This window comes from Henckelia pumila, chromosome 2 (genome assembly GCF_033568475.1).
Source record: "Henckelia pumila isolate YLH828 chromosome 2, ASM3356847v2, whole genome shotgun sequence".
In the NCBI taxonomy this organism is placed as follows: Eukaryota; Viridiplantae; Streptophyta; class Magnoliopsida; order Lamiales; family Gesneriaceae; genus Henckelia; species Henckelia pumila.
In genome coordinates this window covers 21,002,496-21,020,946 of record NC_133121.1, presented here as the reverse complement: position 1 = coordinate 21,020,946, position 18,451 = coordinate 21,002,496, and the positions used below count along the sequence as shown (strand labels likewise).

General features: G+C 33.2%; 1 protein-coding gene across 1 annotated transcript; it reads left to right on the top strand.

Annotated features, from left to right (window-relative positions):
• The first annotated feature begins 2,839 nt into the window (after nt 1-2,839).
• Nucleotides 2,840-5,338, top strand: LOC140882328 (U-box domain-containing protein 9-like). Its single transcript, XM_073288271.1, has 2 exons — nt 2,840-3,406; nt 4,056-5,338. The coding sequence occupies exons 1-2, from the start codon at nt 3,107-3,109 to the stop codon at nt 5,139-5,141; spliced, it is 1,386 nt and encodes a 461-aa protein (XP_073144372.1). The 5' UTR covers nt 2,840-3,106; the 3' UTR covers nt 5,142-5,338.
• The last annotated feature ends 13,113 nt before the right edge of the window (nt 5,339-18,451 follow it).

Genomic DNA, 18,451 nt, shown 5'->3' with positions numbered 1-18,451 from the left:
TTCTTATAATGAAAAGACTCCTCGTTATTTGCGACGACTTGTATATGTGAAATGCATCAGTTGCGCACGTGTATGAATGCACCTGAATCGCCCTCGACATTTGCATAAGCACAACTCGGCTTTGTCTCGACCTTGACCACGAGCTCATGTGCATGCACGGGCTCGGGCTCGGGCTCAGTTTCGATTGTTGTGTTGCACTTCCCTCTTCGAGTTGACTTGGACAAACTTGACTTGAATCTAAATAATAATCCAATATAAAATGAATTACATGCGAAGAGGTTTATATTCCTTTTCCATTATAATTAGAGGTGCAAACGAACCGAATCGAGCCGAATAATGATAAATTTTAAGGCTCAAATTCGGCTCGATAAGAGTATATTCGAGTTTGAACTCGATTCGAAGTTCGATAATTTCAAATATTTTGGCTCGAACTCGACTCGAAATGAAGTTCGAGTTCGAGTTCGGCTCGAAATATTCGAACCTATTCGTGAACTATTCGGATCTTACGGTTCGAAAAGCTCGAAATGTTCGAAAAAGTTCGAAATGTTTATTTATTTATTATATAATAATTATATTATATTAATTAAATATTAAGGCTCGCGAACTATCGAACAGAATAATTTCGGCTCGAGCTCGGCTCGAAAAAAAGTTCGAACATGTTCGAGTTCGATAAGCTCGAATACGAATCAAATATTTATCGAGCGGACTCGTAAAGCTCACGAACAGGTTCAGTTCGTTTGCACTTCTAATTATAATGTGAGATACATTTTCACCATTTCATTTATAACATGAATAATTGAATTTTATCGACAAACTTTAATAATTAATTTCTCAATCACTAGAAAACCTTATAAATTAATATTTCAAACGTATATGCTCATAATATAGATTCTAATTTTCAAGTTAATATGCGCAATTATGATACCAATAACATTCAAATTATTTTTCAAACATACTCACTAATCACTATAGAATTGGCATGTGTAACAAATCTGAAAAATAATATTAATAATGATATATAATTATATTTTAAATTTTTAAGGTTATATTTTTAACGACTAGTATTTCGTGTGGCTAATACATCATTTTATTTTATTTTTTTGAATGAGCTAATACAAAAATTTTATAACAAGGGTAAATTTTAAATGCTTCAAGGTTGTATTTGAAATGATGGATTTCAAAAACCATGAATTTAATTACTTTGTCAGTTCAGAATTTAGATCGATAAAATTGAAGTGAATTTGAAAATCAAAGTACATTATGCCTCAAAAGTTTAATGTCATGAAATAATATTGATGATGAATTTAGCCAAAATATATATTTACGTGGCAATACTATAATTGAGATCATTAAATTTGCTATATAAACACACAATGACATGCCAATAATCACAATCGAAGTAGGAAAAAAAATAACAGCAATTTGAAAATAATCACGATTAACATATATACTATATATAAACCTTTAGACACTTATATTGACCGATTTGCTCTGTTAATGCGATACTAACGACAAATTACGAGTGCGCTTGGTTTAAGAAGCCAAAAGAGAAAAAAAAATTAAAATTTTTTTATTGTTTCAAATGTGTTTGAATATTTGAAGTGTTTTTAAAATACTTAATTGAGCTAAAATAAGTATTTTTTTTAAAAGCTCATATTTATAGTTTTTCAATTTTTTTTATAACTCAACTTTAAAAAAAGTACTTTAAATCTATTTATCCAAACATAAAATTATTTTAGTTTATTTATATATATATATATATATTTAAAAATGTGCTTTTAAAAGCCAACTTAAAAAAATACTTATTTTTTTAAAAAAAACTTTTGAAAGCAAACAGGCTCTATTTATCTAGCCTATTAAAATACACATTCACTTTAATTAATAAGGTGCAAAGATGTCGAAATTAAAATTACAACATCTTTATAATCTGATAAAATTTATTACCATTTGTAATTTAAAATTAAAATACCGATTATCAATTTCGTTCTATTCAATGTATTTGTGTATTGTTCATCTTCCTCAATTTTTATTTACATGATTTTTATTTATTATGATGCACATATATCGTGTGTCTCAATAACTAATAATAATAATAATAATAATAATAATAATAATAATAATAATAATCACAACATAATGTCTACTTTTACCAATCAGAAACTCCTAATTATACGCCGCAAATGCACATAATCTTGTCTCCTCCCTTCTAAAAGTAAAAAGTAAACTGACACAAGAATACATTCGCCTATAATTACTGCACTAATTATACAATATCAACATAATATATTTCTTTGAATGAATTTAACGATGGAATAATAGCTTTTACTCAAGATAAGATAATTGACTCACTCATACAAATTATTATTTTTTATTATAAAAATGGACAAAGGTGATCCGTAGAATAAAGATACATCAGATATCGTCTCAATTTACTCAACCTTTGGCTAGTACTTAACATAAATAATTATATAATCTTAATGTAAAATGTGCAAAGTTGTAATATTGATTATATATATTTTGTGATTTTGGTAATTTGTGCTTTAAAAAATAATTAAATATTTAAAAGATGAAGAGATTATTTGTAATAGTTTAAAGATAACAGTTTTAAAAGATCAAAATCATTACGTTAAGTTTTTCTGTTTCGGTTTCAGTTACAATTTGATAAGTACAAAAATAAAAAAAGTTAACCCCCAAAAAAAATCAACTGCCATTTTGGAATATTAAACAAAAATTGTCGTTTTTCTTTTAAAAAATATATTTTAAAATAATAATAATAATATTAAAATATATATAGGTATGTCTGTATATACAAGAAGGGAGTTCGCAGTTTGCAGTGAATTTTGAGCTGAATTTGATTTAACCCTTTGTATTCGTTCATTCATTCATTCATTGATTCATCTTCCGCGTAGATTCACTCTTCACATAAACTCCATTCTTGTTCTTCACTTCACTCAACCCAACGCCCATATCTTTCGTCACCGCGTGCGAATTTGAAGGAAACTTCAAGAATTTCCTTCGAATAAATGATATTGGCGAGATATTTCCAAGAAAAGGAGATAATACGTTCGGATTTTGTTGTACAGAACTGGGTTTTCGTTGGGAATTGATGGCGAATAATGGGGTGTCCGAAGGGGATTCTGATATGGCGGCGAAGGCCATGGAATTGAAAACGGAGCTCCAGAAACTGGTGAAGGCTATTGTTGACGCGGATGATGTCGATTTTGAGGCGACTGGAAGAGCTCTGCAAATGCTCCATGAATTGAAGGAATTGAGGTTGAAGAAATCCATGTCCTTGAAGCTTCGTAGCGGTGGTAATAATAATAATCAAGAGACGGCGCCGGAGGAGTTCAGATGCCCGCTCTCGAAGGAGCTCATGAGGGATCCTGTGATTGTTGCCAATGGGCAGGTAAATGATATTCTGGTTTCTGTGTTTTCTTTATTGATAATCTTTGTTTATGCGATTTCGAGTTCTTGGATTCTAGATGTGTGTTTCTTGGAATTGAGCTGATTGTTTTATACAGGATTTCTTGGTTAACTGTGTGAAAAAAATTGGAGGGATTTTGATTTTTGGTTGCTGTTGGAAGTAATGATTTTAATTGATTTGGTGCTTTTTTTTAAAAAAAAAAAAAAGAGAAAAAAGATTTGAAGTTGTTTTTAGATGAAAAACGTTATTTCTAATCGTTTTATTCATAAATAATGGCCATTTTTAAACTGTTGATTGAAATAATAATGGCATGGTGAATAACACTTTAAAAAAAAAAAATCGGAGGTGAAAGAAAATATTTGGTGCTCAAGTATGCTTGTTATCTGCTGCCTGTACTTTAATTGGCATTGAAATCAGTTTTCTTTGTTTTTTAAAGGCCATTTAAGAACTCATCAATCAAGAACCAGTTATGGCTTTGAAAATTGCTTGTATTTTGATCTATATAACCTAAGGACTAAATTCTTGTGTAAATCTTGGATAAGGTGTTATTGGGAATCCGATGACTGCTGAAAATTGAACCTATATTTTATTATTGTCGATCCTATTGAAATTTCCGACATTTATTATGCAGACTTATGATAGGCCTTTCATTCAGAAATGGTTAAAATCTGGGAACAGGACGTGCCCTAGAACACAACAAGTACTCACACACACTATTCTTACACCGAATCAATTGATACGGCATATGATAGTACAATGGTGCAAGAATCGTGAGATCACATTATCTGAATCTCTTCAGCATAGCAGTGAAGAAGGCTTGATGGAGGCGGATAGGGACCATTTTCTTTCTTTGCTTGGTAAAATGTCTTCCACTTTACAGAATCAAAAGGAAGCAGCAAAAGAATTGCGTCAACTGACAAAAAAAATCCCTTCATTTCGAGCACTTTTCGGTGAATCCGTCAATGCCATACCACAGTTGCTCTCTCCACTCTTTCAGAGCAAGTGTCTCAGTGAGGTTCATCCCAGCCTCCAAGAAGACATAATAACTACGCTTTTAAATCTCTCTATTCACGACAATAACAAGAAGCTTGTTGCTGAGACACCAGAGGTCATTCCTCTTCTTATGGATGCATTACGATCCGGAACAATAGAAACGAGAAGCAATGCAGCGGCGACCCTTTTCACTTTATCCGCTGTAGACTCGAACAAATCAATTATTGGTGAATCAGGAGCCTTGAAGCCTCTAGTCGACCTGTTGGATGAAGGGCATCCTCTAGCCATGAAAGACGCTGCAACTGCAATTTTCAATCTATGCATCATTCACGATAATAAGGATAGAGCGGTTGGAGATGGTGCCGTGAGAGTGATTTTTAAAAAGATCGCCAGTAGAATTCATGTTGACGAGTTACTTTCCATTCTTGCTATGCTTTCAACCAACCAAAAAGCTGTGGAGGAAATGGGAGAGCTTGGTGGGGTTTCATGCTTGCTTAGTTTAATGAGGGAGACATCTTTGGATCGAATCAAAGAGAATTGTGTTGCCATCTTGTATAGTATCTGCTTTTCTGATAGATCTAAGTTGAGCGAGATGAGGGAAGAGGAAAATACGTATGGTACACTATCTCAGCTCACACAAGACGGCACTACTAGAGCCAAGCGGAAAGCAGCCGGCATTCTTGAGAGACTGAATCGGCCTCTTATTCTCACCCACACTGCGTGACAGAGTACTTTGGTCTCATAGTCTGTATATTTTGCCCGAAATCTTTTCTTCTGGTTAAAAAAAAGGTATTTTGTTGTCTTTTTCTCAAGCTTGTGTATATTCCATTTCTGAGCGAGTACTTGATCTCAATTTGACAGCATATAGTTACTGTGAATAGTAGTCATGCAAAGATTTTTAACATGGAAACTCTCTTAAATAATGTTCAATACGGGTGCACGATATTTTTGATCGTTGGTTAGTTCATCGATAATGTTTGATTGTTACTTGTTTTTAGGATGAGCTAGATAACCGTGTCTTGTAAATCTCCTAATAGCTTGCTCACAGGTTGCTCAAATATCCCTCGACACTCGCAGAAGATGTTGAGAAAGCAAATTTTTGAGTCGAATTCCAACTTAAGATAGCCTCGAAACCTGATGTTAAAATTAGTTTGGTTCTTTTGCAAGTTTATGGCATGCAGATTGATCTATTATTGCACTTCAAATTGCAATTCTTGGTATCCCTCCATTGATAGTTGACAGTCTTGTCCTGTGCATGAGACCAAAATCCAAAGGGAAAGATGAAAATAATTGAATGAGTGATTCCCAATAGTGTTGGGCAATATTCAATGGTGGTGAGATTTCTTCTGTGGTCCATCCAAATTGATACCAATGCTTTTCATAGGAAACTATTCAAATTATATTTCTATTTATTATGTCTGTTTACCATATCAAGCAAACTTTTTTTTTTTCTTGGTTTTACCCCTCTATATATACGTCAATTCTTGAAAATGGTTAAAGTATCCAAAATTTAATCTATTATGTCAAACATAAAATTATTTAATTTTATTCGATACTCTTTCGCATCTTTCTCATATATTGTAATCGATACTACGTCGTATGAAAAACTTCAAAACTGTTTTTCATGATGATTATATACTAATGTCGAGATTTGCATGGGAGCTTATAAACAATGAACAAAATTATTATATTCGATAATTTTTTTATACGAAAAACCATGAAGGGCGAATTTGTGCACTACCGCATAATGATTTTTTTTTTCCTTGTTGCATTCATATATGTGACCACCAATTAGTATTTTAATTATTTTTAAGCAAACAATTTTATTCAAACTTGACACTTTTACATTTGTTTTTTAGCACTATTTCTGAGCCAAAATCAATCAATGGCTAAGGTTAGTTACTGCTGCCAAAATATATTTAAGTCGTTATTTTTGGTTGAAAATTCGTATATGTAAAAGTAATTAAATTAAAATTGATTAAAAAAGTAGTAGTTTATTATTAGGTGAAATATTTAACAAAATTACATTTGTTCCAGTTTCCACTCTAGGAGAGTCGAGGCCAGGCTTAGTGAGTTAATTTTAAAAAAACAAAGGGATGAATGTTCAGCCGGACCGGTCCATCTACCCTTTAGTGGACCAAGGTTGCACCAGCCCGTTATCCTTCCACTGCAAGGAGCGGGAAGTTTTCGCTGCTCTGTGAGGCCAGCCTGACGCCATACCCTCCACTTTAGGAGAATCGTGGCCCATACTTTCATATGGAACGCAAGGCTCAACTCCTCGCTTGGAACGGGCGGGCCAGAATATTGCAAATTTGGGCCGAGTAGCTAAACTGATTCAATGTCCAAACATCCCAATGCCCCCAACTTGGGTTACAAGCTCTTGTTAATGAGCTCGGCGACCTTAACTCCTCTGACCCTTCTTATTAATTGTTGTTAAGTAATACTCTCTTTCTATGTGGGATACCTAAGTTTTCCCATTTCCACCCAAAATAAAGAGGAAAATGGATATTTTTTGCTTTTGAATTTGCATGCGCTTAAACTTCAACTTTTATTAGAGAAATTCATTCAAATTATCTTCGACCAAAAGAAAAAATGAGGCAGAGGATTCAACTTCTGATTATTTTGTACACACTGTATACTTTATTTGCTTCTTAAAAGAATATAATGTAAACACAAAACTATTATAATTCAGTGATCCACGATCCTAACATAAAAAAATATTTTAATCATATGTGTATCATTCCGATGTATGATTCAGAAAAATGTTAGATTTTCTTCCAAGAATGGACATTTCGGCTTCAAATAAAACGAAGGGAAATGGATCGGTTTGAAACAAAATAAAGTTGCCCTTGTCATGGGTTGGTCAATCGTGCCTTACCACTTCAGTTGGATTTCGACTCGTACATGCACAACTCTATCTCGCTTTTTCATTCATGTATATTTGGATTCTTTTGTGTTACATGGTGAGTAGTATGACTACATAAAAAATAAAAAAACTTGAATTTTTTTAATTTAGTGTGTGTCACATATAGAATATATGGGACTTGGTGTAGTACCTTCCGTGTCTGTAGCAGAGGGATATGAAATTTGATGATGATAGCAAACAAGTGGACACTAGTATTGATCACTATTTCTTTTTTTAAAAAAAATTTCTTCCCTGACATATTTTGACAATCGTTCTACAAAGATGGAACGACTTCAATTTGTGATAAATATATAGTTCTACAACAAAAAATGTTTTTAACTCTCTTTTTAATAGAAGGAAGAAATTTCAATGACAATATATGAATGCTAATGTTCTTTTATTTGAATTATCTCAATTTGTTGTTATCACTATGAAGCATGTTTTGGTCATGTTCATATGTGATGATTGTTAAATGAATAAATCCCAAAGACACCATAAAAGACATCATTTCAAGATAATATTGTTTTATTATATGATAGTGTTCCAACTTCCAACTCATAATCTAAGGACTACACGAGAGCCACATATATTTTTTTCACACGAGCTCACATATTACAATTTATAAACAAATATAAAAAAAACTAAAAAAAGAAAAAGAAAACATGGCTTCATTGTAATTTGTAACCCTTGTACTAATACCGTATGTCGTTTGATAGCATGAGCAAATCCATGTGTAGACTCACTACAAAGATTGGATTTTATACTTAATCAATTATTTATTTCTGGTTTGATATTTCATTTATTTATCATTAGTATAAAATACCAAAACTCTCCCCTTTTATTTGTTATTCCTCGAAGGAAATAAATCTTGGTTCCCAGTACATTCGACCATGTTCGTCATTATACTCATTTCATTTTGAAGTAGAAATTTAAGTTTTGTGACTGGACGAAGTTAGATTTAGGAAGGAAAGCCCGAATGGATTGTATTCGGTTCGATTAGGATATATGTCGGAAATGAATAGCCTAGCTCCACCTCCCTTCCAATCTTCTTTTCCGTTGCAATTGCATGGTGGAAGCTTAATTTTGCCACCACTAGTCATACTCTCTTGTTTTGCAAAGCCATTCGGCAGATTTGGAAAAATTCAATTTTTTGGCATTAATCCGATGTGGCATGGAGTTTTGTTGGATCATATAATGGCTTTACCAACATTTGGATTTTGTCGGATTCTTTGCTGGAGGTGACCGTGCAATTAATCAACGTAATTACCTTGTGAAGATTTGGGGCCAGACGGCGGATGAAATTCAAAATCTCATTGGCTCTCCGGGTTTTATTTCCCTTAAGCATATTATGAATCGATCGGATCGGAGAATATACAGTGGATTATCTCCTTGCAAGAAAAGTTTTGTTTTTGAATTCTCAGTTTTAGAACTTGCTGGTTGTGATCTGCCTTATTGGCTTTCTTATGTAGTCTCTGGGGACATTGGTTCTTGATTTTATATATATGTTTGATCTCAAAAGAAAATTGGAATATTAATAGCTTGTGGAGTTAAAATAAAGAATTGGGTGTGAATTTTCTCAAATATATGCATGAAAAATAAGTTAATTTATTAAAAATCGAAAACCAAGTTTGTATCTTGCTACGGCATTAATGAGACGCTGACATTAGGGATATAATAATATATGCATGATATTACATGAAATTGTTTATATTCATTCTGATGGAAAAAAGGGAATACCATGTGCATAATTGGAGACACACCACACCACACCACCTTTGCTCCTAACTTTACTGTGCCCATATTCATGTGCGACTCAAATGCCATGGCCTATGTGTTTCTATTAGCAGTGGCATGCTATCAAATCCCCTCCACACACACACACGCACATATTATATTTATTATACATAAAAAATTTGTATAACAGGGAAAAAAAATGACACCAACTGTTTTTTTTTCAAAATTGTCTTTATATAATATAGGTATTATATATTTTTTTTTCCTTTGGCTTTTTTGTTTTCAATATTTCAAATTGCGGTTTAGTTATTCGATAATTTTTAAAATAATAGTGTAACCTTCATGTAAATATAATCAATTCAAATAACAATATGATCGATCCTTCATTACTTTTTACAATTATATATTACTCCTATTTGAATATAAACAAAATTAATTAAAAAAATCTATTCAAATATGCAACGCGCGATTGGAGAGTCTATGCTAGCACATGGATAGTGCATGTTCACATGAACATCTGAAATGTAAAAAAATAATAATAATAATAAATCGTTGGATCTGCCCATGTGATAACATAGACTCTTCCCTGATAAGGATTGTTAAAGGACCATCTCAATCCGATATCTTACCGGATTTGTTCGTTTCTAGCTTGTATATACACACACATCATCGATACTTAAGTCATATGAAAAATCCAAAACTATTTTTCGTTATGATTATATATGAATGTCGAGATTTGCATGGGAATGAACAAAAATCATTATATTCAATAAATTTTTTATGCAAAAAATAATGAATGCCGAACTCGTGAAATACCGCATTATATATGAATTTTTTTGTTTTTGCTTGTTTCATTTACATATATGCTAATGTGTCCACCGAATTATTCTTAAGAAAACACTTTTAATCATTGGCAAATGAATTAATCAACTTTTGACAATTTTTCCTAATCAATGGCTTTGATTAGAAAAAAAAAAATCAAAGGGATGAATGTTCAGTTGGACCAGTCCACCTTCCCTTAGTGGCCCAAGGCTACACCAGCCGTCATATGAAAAATCCAAAACTATTTTTCGTTATGATTATATATGAATGTCGAGATTTGCATGGGAATGAACAAAAATCATTATATTCAATAAATTTTTTATGCAAAAAATAATGAATGCCGAACTCGTGAAATACCGCATTATATATGAATTTTTTTGTTTTTGCTTGTTTCATTTACATATATGCTAATGTGTCCACCGAATTATTCTTAAGAAAACACTTTTAATCATTGGCAAATGAATTAATCAACTTTTGACAATTTTTCCTAATCAATGGCTTTGATTAGAAAAAAAAAATCAAAGGGATGAATGTTCAGTTGGACCAGTCCACCTTCCCTTAGTGGCCCAAGGCTACACCAGCCGTCATATGAAAAATCCAAAACTATTTTTCGTTATGATTATATATGAATGTCGAGATTTGCATGGGAATGAACAAAAATCATTATATTCAATAAATTTTTTATGCAAAAAATCATGAATGCCGAACTCGTGAAATACCGCATTATATATGATTTTTTTGTTTTTGCTTGTTTCATTTACATATATGTTAATGTGTCCACCGAATTATTCTTAAGAAAACACTTTTAATCATTGGCAAATGAATTAATCAACTTTTGACACTTTTTCCTAATCAATGGCTTTGATTAGGAAAAAAAAAAATCAAAGGGACGAATGTTCAATTGGACCAGTCCACCTTCCCTTAGTGGCCAAGGCTACACCAGCTCGTTCAGCCTGACGCTATGCCCTCCACTTTAGGAGAATCGAGGCCCATAATCGAGGCCCATACCTTCGTATGGACCGCAAGGCTCCTCGCTTGGATTAGGAAAAAAAAAAATCAAAGGGATGAATGTTCAGTTGGACCAGTCCACATTCCCTTAGTGGCCCAAGGCTACACCAGCCCGTTATCCTTCCACTACAGGGAGCGGGAAGTTTTCGCTGCTATGTGAGGCAAGCCTGACGCTATGCCCTCCTCTTTAAAAGAATCGTGGCCCATACTTTCGTATGGACCGCAAGACTCAAGAAAAAAAAAAATCAAAGGGATGAATGTTCAATTGGACCAGTCCACCTTTCCCTTAATGGCCCAAGGCTACACCATCCCGTTATCCTTCCACTACAAGGAGCGGGAAGTTTTCGCTGCTCTGTGAGGCCAGCCTGACGCTATGCCCTCCTCTTTAGGAGACTCGTGGCCCATACTTTCGTATGGACCGCAAGACTCGACTCCTTGCTTGGAGCGGGCGGGCCAGAATATTGCAACTTTGGGCCGAGTAGCTAAACTGATTCAATGTCCAAACATCCCAATGCCCCCACTTGGGTTACAAGCTCTTGTTAATGAGCTCGGCGACCATCACTCCTCTGACACTTGTTATTAACTGTTGTTTAGTAAGAGTATCTTCCTATGTGGGATGCCAATCTTTTCCCATTTCCACCCAAAATGAAGAGGAAAATGGCTCTTTTGCTTTTGAATTTGCATGCCCTTGAACGTTAGTGGGAGACTGGCAGTCAAATACCCAACTTCAACTTTATTACAGAAATTCATTCGAATTTTCTTTTACCAAAAGAAAAAAAAAATGAGGTAGAAGAATCAACACCTAATTATTAATTATATTATTTTGTACACATTGTATACTTTATTTGCTTCACTTAAAAGAATATAATGTAAATACAAAACTATTATAACATAAAAGAATATTTTAATCGTATGTATCGTCCCAATGTGTGATTTAGAAAAATGTTAGATTTCCTTTCAAGAATGGCCATTTCGGCTTCAAATAAAAGAAAGGGAAATGGATCGGTTTGAAACAAAATAAAGTTGTCATTGTTGGGTTGGTCAATGATGCCTTTCCACTTCAGTTGGATTTCGGTTTTAATTCATGTATATATATTGGGATTCTTTTATGTTACGTTGTGAGTAGTATGATAAATAAATAATATTTGGATTTTTTTAAATATATGGGACTTGGTGTAGTACCTTCCATGCATGTAGCACAGGGATATGAAATTTGAAGTTGATAACTATTTCTTTAATTAAAAATATTTTTCTTCGCTAACGGAATTTGACTATCTTTCAACAAAGATAGAACGATTTCAACTTGTGATAAATGGTTATACGACCAAAAGTGTTTATAATTCTCTTTTTAATAGAAGAAAGAAATTAATTTCAATGAAAATATGAATGCAAATGTTATTTTGTTCGAGTTATCTCATTTTGTTGTTATCACTATGTGTTCATGTTCAATTCATATGGGATAATTGCGGTGAATAAATCCTGAAGACACCATAAAAGGCATCATTTCAAGACATATGCTTTATGAAAACTCGCAACACTTGGCAAATTGCAATTTTATATGGTAGTGTGCAACTCTTAGAGCCCGTTTGGATTTTGTAAAGATTTTTTAAAATAAGTGCTTTTAAAAGGTACAATTTTTTGCTTTTAAAAAAAATACTAATTTTGACTTTAAAAAGTGCTTATTTAAGCATTTTTTTGATCAACCAAACATCTTGTTAACTGAAAAGCACTTAAAAAAGTACTTTTTTAGCCTGACTTTTGAAACCATACGAAGCCTTAATCCAAGGACTAAGCCACATATCTTTTTTTCACACGAGCTCACATATTTCAATAATAATAATAATAATAATAATAATAATAATAATGGCTTCATTGTAACCCTTATTCGTATGATAATATGAACAAATCCAGTGTAGACTCACTATGAAGATCGCAATTCGCATGTGTTCCACAATTAATTACACCTTTTGTAACCTAGGTGGGATATTTGGCACATATATTTGTACATGATTATTATTACTGATGATGTCGATTTTTTACCTCGGGTTCGGTCTGGTAGAATGGATGCTCCAAATCTTTTATGAAACAGGTCGGGTCGGGTATCAATGAATTCTGCACAAGCAACAACTAGGTCAAAGGGCGCCGAAGGTGTTTTCGGCGTGACCCCTCCGATGCCTAAGTCAGTGTCTTGAAGGCAGAGGGTATGATTAATGCGAAAACTGAGAGATATGAGTGCGTGAATGTAAAAGTGAGAGTGAATGTGTGATGAATAATGAAGAGTAAGTAATGAATAATGAATAATACCATAACAATACCTGTATTTATAGGGGAAAAATAGTAAGTTACATAGTCGAATTATAACATGTCCTGGACTAGGACTCGTCATCCATTGGTCCATTTGTAAGCTTATCTCTATCTCGTGAATATTTGAAAAGATCCAAACTTATCTCATATATATCAGAGTCTTACTTGAATTATAAAAGAATACTTGCGGCCCATTAGAAACAACTTGGGTTGGCCCATAATGACCAGCCTTGGTCAAAGTTCAACATAGCTCAAACTGGGCTGGACCTTGACATGTCGGGCCATATCGGGTAGACCCATTATAAACGGGCTCGGGTTGAAATATTTTCTCGGGGTAACAATAGTACCTCCCTAACTGGTCTAAAAGAAGAATGAATTTAGACCAATAATGTAGAACTGACCCCGAACTACATGTGCTTCCTTTGGACGAACGGTCTAGATGAAGGTCTGATTAGAACCGAGCTCGAATAAAGAGCAATAGACGACAATCTGATGAAACTGAGTGCCAGACCTGTCTGGGCTTTGAATACCACTGACGTGGGCCACTGAGGTGGACTTTGAGTGCCAGACCTGCCTGGGCTTTTGAGTTCCACTGATGTGGTCCTTGAGTGCCAGACCTGTCTGGGCTTTTTAGTTCCACTGATGTGGTCCTTGAATGCCAGACCTTCCTGGGCTTTTAGTTCCACTAATGTGGTCCTTGAATGCCAGACCTGCCTGGGCTTTTTAGTTCCACTGATGTGGTCCTTGAGTGCCAGACCTGCCTGAGCTTTTTAGTTCCACTGATGTGGTCCTTGAATGCCAGACCTGCCTGAGCTTTTAGTTCCACTGATGTGGTCCTTGAATGCCAGACCTACCTGGGTTTTTAGTTCCACTGATGTTGTCTTTGAATGCCAGACCTGCCTGGGCTTTTTAGTTCCACTGATGTGGTCCTTGAATGCCAGACCTGCCTGGGCTTTTAGTTCCACTGATGTGGTCCTTGAATGCCAGACCTGCCTGGGCTTTTTAGTTCCACTGATGTGGTCCTTGAATGCCAGACCTGCCTGGGCTTTTTAGTTCCACTGATGTGGTCCTTGAGTGCCAGACCTGCCTGAGCTTTTTATAGTGTTGAACCATAAATTGGGTCTTATTGCTAGATTGCATGCCCGATATGATATAATTGGGCCTTACTGCGAGATTGCATGCCCGATGTGATATAATCGGGTCTTATAGCGAGATGGCATGCCCGATGTGATATAATTGGGCCTTATAGCGAGATGGCATGCCCGATATGATATAATTGAGCCTTACAGCTAGATTGCATGTCCGATATGATATAATTGGGCCTTATAGCTAGATTGCATGCCCGATATGATATAATTGGGCCTTACTGCGAGATTGCATGCCCGATGTGATAAAATAATACAAGGAAAGAGAAGTCCAACAAATTTGATCACAAGAAAACAAACATGTAATTTTGATAGTAGAAGATGCCTCAGAATATTATTAATAATGATAATAAATAAAAATTTAATAATTTAATTCGAACATAAAGATTATTGAAATACTTATCTCATTCATGCGTTGTCGATGACATGACTTTGGATTGTAAGATAAAATCTTATATTCTTTGATCAAAGAACCGACTTGATGTAGCAATGAAAATTGATCCCCACCGTCCAAAATCAGTATCAAGATGTTCAACTTTGAACTCGATCCAAAGATTCAATTAATTCTTATGATTTTTACAAGATTCTGATAGAACACATAGAATTTGTGCGAGGGAGCGGCATTTGTGCGGCGGTCCAGATCTGATTCTAAAAGCCACCAATCATAATATTCACCGTTCAGATCTTAGAAAACATATTACTGAATATGTATATAAAATTTGAACTTGATCCGATGGTTAAATTAATTCTTGTGATTTTTTCAAGATTCTGATATGCAAGCCCCGCGAAGAACACATAGAAGCTGTGCGAGAGAGCGGAATCTCTTCGGCGGTCCAGATATGATTCTAAAAGCCACTAATCACAATCTCCACCGTTCAGATCTTAGACAACATATTCGTGAATATGTATATAAAATTTGAACTCGATCCGACGGTTTAATTCATGTGATTTTTGCAAGATGCTGATATGCAAGCCCCACGAAGAACACATAGAAGCTGTGCGAGAGAGCGGAATCTGTTCGGCGGTCCAGATCTGATTCTAAAGCCACTAATAACGATCTCCAACGTTCAGATCTTAGACAACATATTTGTGAATATGTATATAAAATTTGAACTTGATCCGATGGTTCAATTAATTCCTGTGATTTTTGCAAGATTCTGATATGCAAACCCTGTGAAGAACACATAGAAGCTGTGCGAGAGAGCGGAATCTGTTCGGCGGTCCAGATCTGATTCTAAAGGCCACCAATCACGATCTCAACCATTCAGATCTTAGATAACATATTTTTGAATATGTATATAAAATTTGAACTCGATCCGACGGTTCAATTAATTTATGTGATTTCTTCAATATTGTGATATGCAAGCCCCACGAAGAACACATAGAAGCTGTGTGAGAGAGCGGAATCTGTTCGGCTATCCAGATCTGATACTAAAGGCAACCAATCACAATCTCCACCGTTCAGATCTTAGAAAACATATTCATGAATATGCATACAAAATTTGAACCCGATCCGACGGTTCAATTAATTTCAATGATTTTTGCATGTTTCTGATGTGCAAGCCATACGAGAATCCGAAATTTTTTTCTTCTCTTGTACTCACCATCTTAACCCTTTATTTTCAAATTCCCACGGACGGCGCCAATTGATGATGTCGATTTTTTACCTCGGGTTCGGTCTGGTAGAATGGATGCTCCAAATCTTCTATGAAACAGGTCGGGTCGGGTATCAATGAATTCTGCACAAGCAACAACTAGGTCAAGGGGCGTCGAAGGTGTTTTCGGCGTGACCCCTCCGATACCTAAGTCAGTGTCTTGAAGGCAGAGGGTATGATTAATGCGAAAACTGTGAGATATGAGTGCGTGAATATAAAAGTGAGAGTGAATGTGTGATGAATAATGAAGAATAAGTAATGAATAATGAATAATACCATAACAATACCTGTATTTATAGGAGAAAAATAGTAAGTTACCTAGTCGAATTATAACATGTCCTGGACTAGGACTCTTCATCCATTGGTCCATTTGTAAGCTTATCTCTATCTCGTGAATATTTGAAAAGATCCAGACTTATCTCATATATATCAGAGTCTTACTTGAATTATAAAAGAATACTTGCGGCCCATTAGAAACAACTTGGGTTGGCCCATAATGACCAGCCTTGGTCAAAGTTCAACATAGCTCAAACTGGGCTGGACCTTGACATGTCGGGCCATATCGGTTAGACCTATTATAAACGGACTCGGATTGAAATATTTTATCGGAGTAACAATTACTAATCCTTCAAACGTATTTTTATCATATATTTTAAAATTTCATGAGAAAGGATATGCTATAAATTCTAAACAGATTATATATATATATATATATATATATATATATATATATATGAACGATATTAAGTCAGAAAATATTAGATAATGTATAGATTAGTCATAAAAATGAAGAGATTAGAATAGTTTATTATTGTAGATTTTCTTTTTTAAAATAATTGTTTGTTTGAAAAATGAATAGATATTATCACATGTATATACAATTTATGTCCGAATAATAAATACTCCCTCCGTCCCAATTATATTGTCCATGTTTTCTTTTTTATTTGTCCCAAATATATAGTCATATACCATATTTAGTAATTTTTTTTTACACTTCTTTACTAATATACCCCTATTAACTACTGCAATCATTTTTTAATACATTAAATAGGGATAAAATAAGAAATTTATATAAAAATTTTTTTCCCAATACATTTTTCTTAATCTATGTGAAAATCCAAAAAAAACATTATATATGAGACGGAGGGAGTACAACAAAAGATGAAATATGAGTGGGAAAGTGGAGAACGGCGCGTTTTCTAGAAGACCACCACACCCTTCCTAATTTCCTTCCATTGACCATTGAAAACGCCGCCGTATTCGTTCGTAAAAGCATATTCTTTCTGCCAAACTAATTCCTCGTTTCTCTCGCACAAAGCAAGGACTAATCTTTTCCCTATATTTATTTATTGACCAGTAATATTTTTTTGGTATATAAACTATTGATATAAAATATTAAATTGATACACACACTATCGTAAATGGTTTAATTGATAAATGATCAAATCTAAAAGTCAGATTTTACCCTTAATATAAATTGTTTTTTAAGTCCAATCGTTATTAGTTATTACTAAACTTTGACTAGGTACATAATTTATTTTCAAAATTATTTATTGATTAATTTAAAAAAATATATTTATTTAAAATTATATCATGATAAATAATTTTCACCTCAAATTATACAATAACAAATATTTTAATATATTGAATGAAAATATAATAAAATAAATATATGTTACAAAGATCATTGATCATGCTTTTAAAATATTTAAGCAAACATTATCATCATTTCAATTTCTCGAAATTTGTTATTGTTTTGTTGGGAGTTCAAAAAAAATTTCATTTAGATAATGATAAAACAAATGTCGTAAAAACATAACTTACTAATTGTCTCAATTTGTGTAATTCTAATAAAGTAAAGTTTTTCCACTTATTTAAGAATTTATAATTTTATTTTTTACTCGTTTTTTAATTTAAATATAAATAAATAAATATTTAATTTATTATATTTGTATCGATATTAAATATATTTTATTTATGTATATGATTTATTTATTGTGTGATAAATTTTTTATATCAATTTTTTTTTTCAAAAATGGATAATTATTTAATATAAATAGAAAAAATATCATTTTAGTGTATATATATATATATATAATATTTTTAAAATATATTGTACTTGAATAAATAATTTATTAATAAGGAAACTATAAATATATTATAAAAATAGTAAGATACTTATTTCTTTTAATTTTTGAATATATAAATATATATATACTTTTAATCAATAAAAATTATTTTGAAATAAAATTTGTTTTTAGTTAAATTTACTAAAAAATAATTGGACTTAAAGAAATTTTATTAAATGATAAAATCGACTTTTTAGTTGGACAATTTTCAATAGTTAATGTATCAATTCGACATTTCATTAATATTTTGTGCATCAAAATGAGTTTTACTCATTTATTTATTGTGTAGGTCTTTTGTGAGACGGTAAATCCTACTCATATTTATAATAAAA

Coding starts and splice junctions, on each gene's coding strand:
- LOC140882328 (XM_073288271.1), top strand. CDS start 3,107: ATGGCGAATAATGGGGTGTCCGAAGGGGATTCTGATATGGCGGCGAAG. Junction 3,407..4,055: donor TGATTGTTGCCAATGGGCAG/GTAAATGATATT, acceptor TTTATTATGCAG/ACTTATGATAGGCCTTTCAT.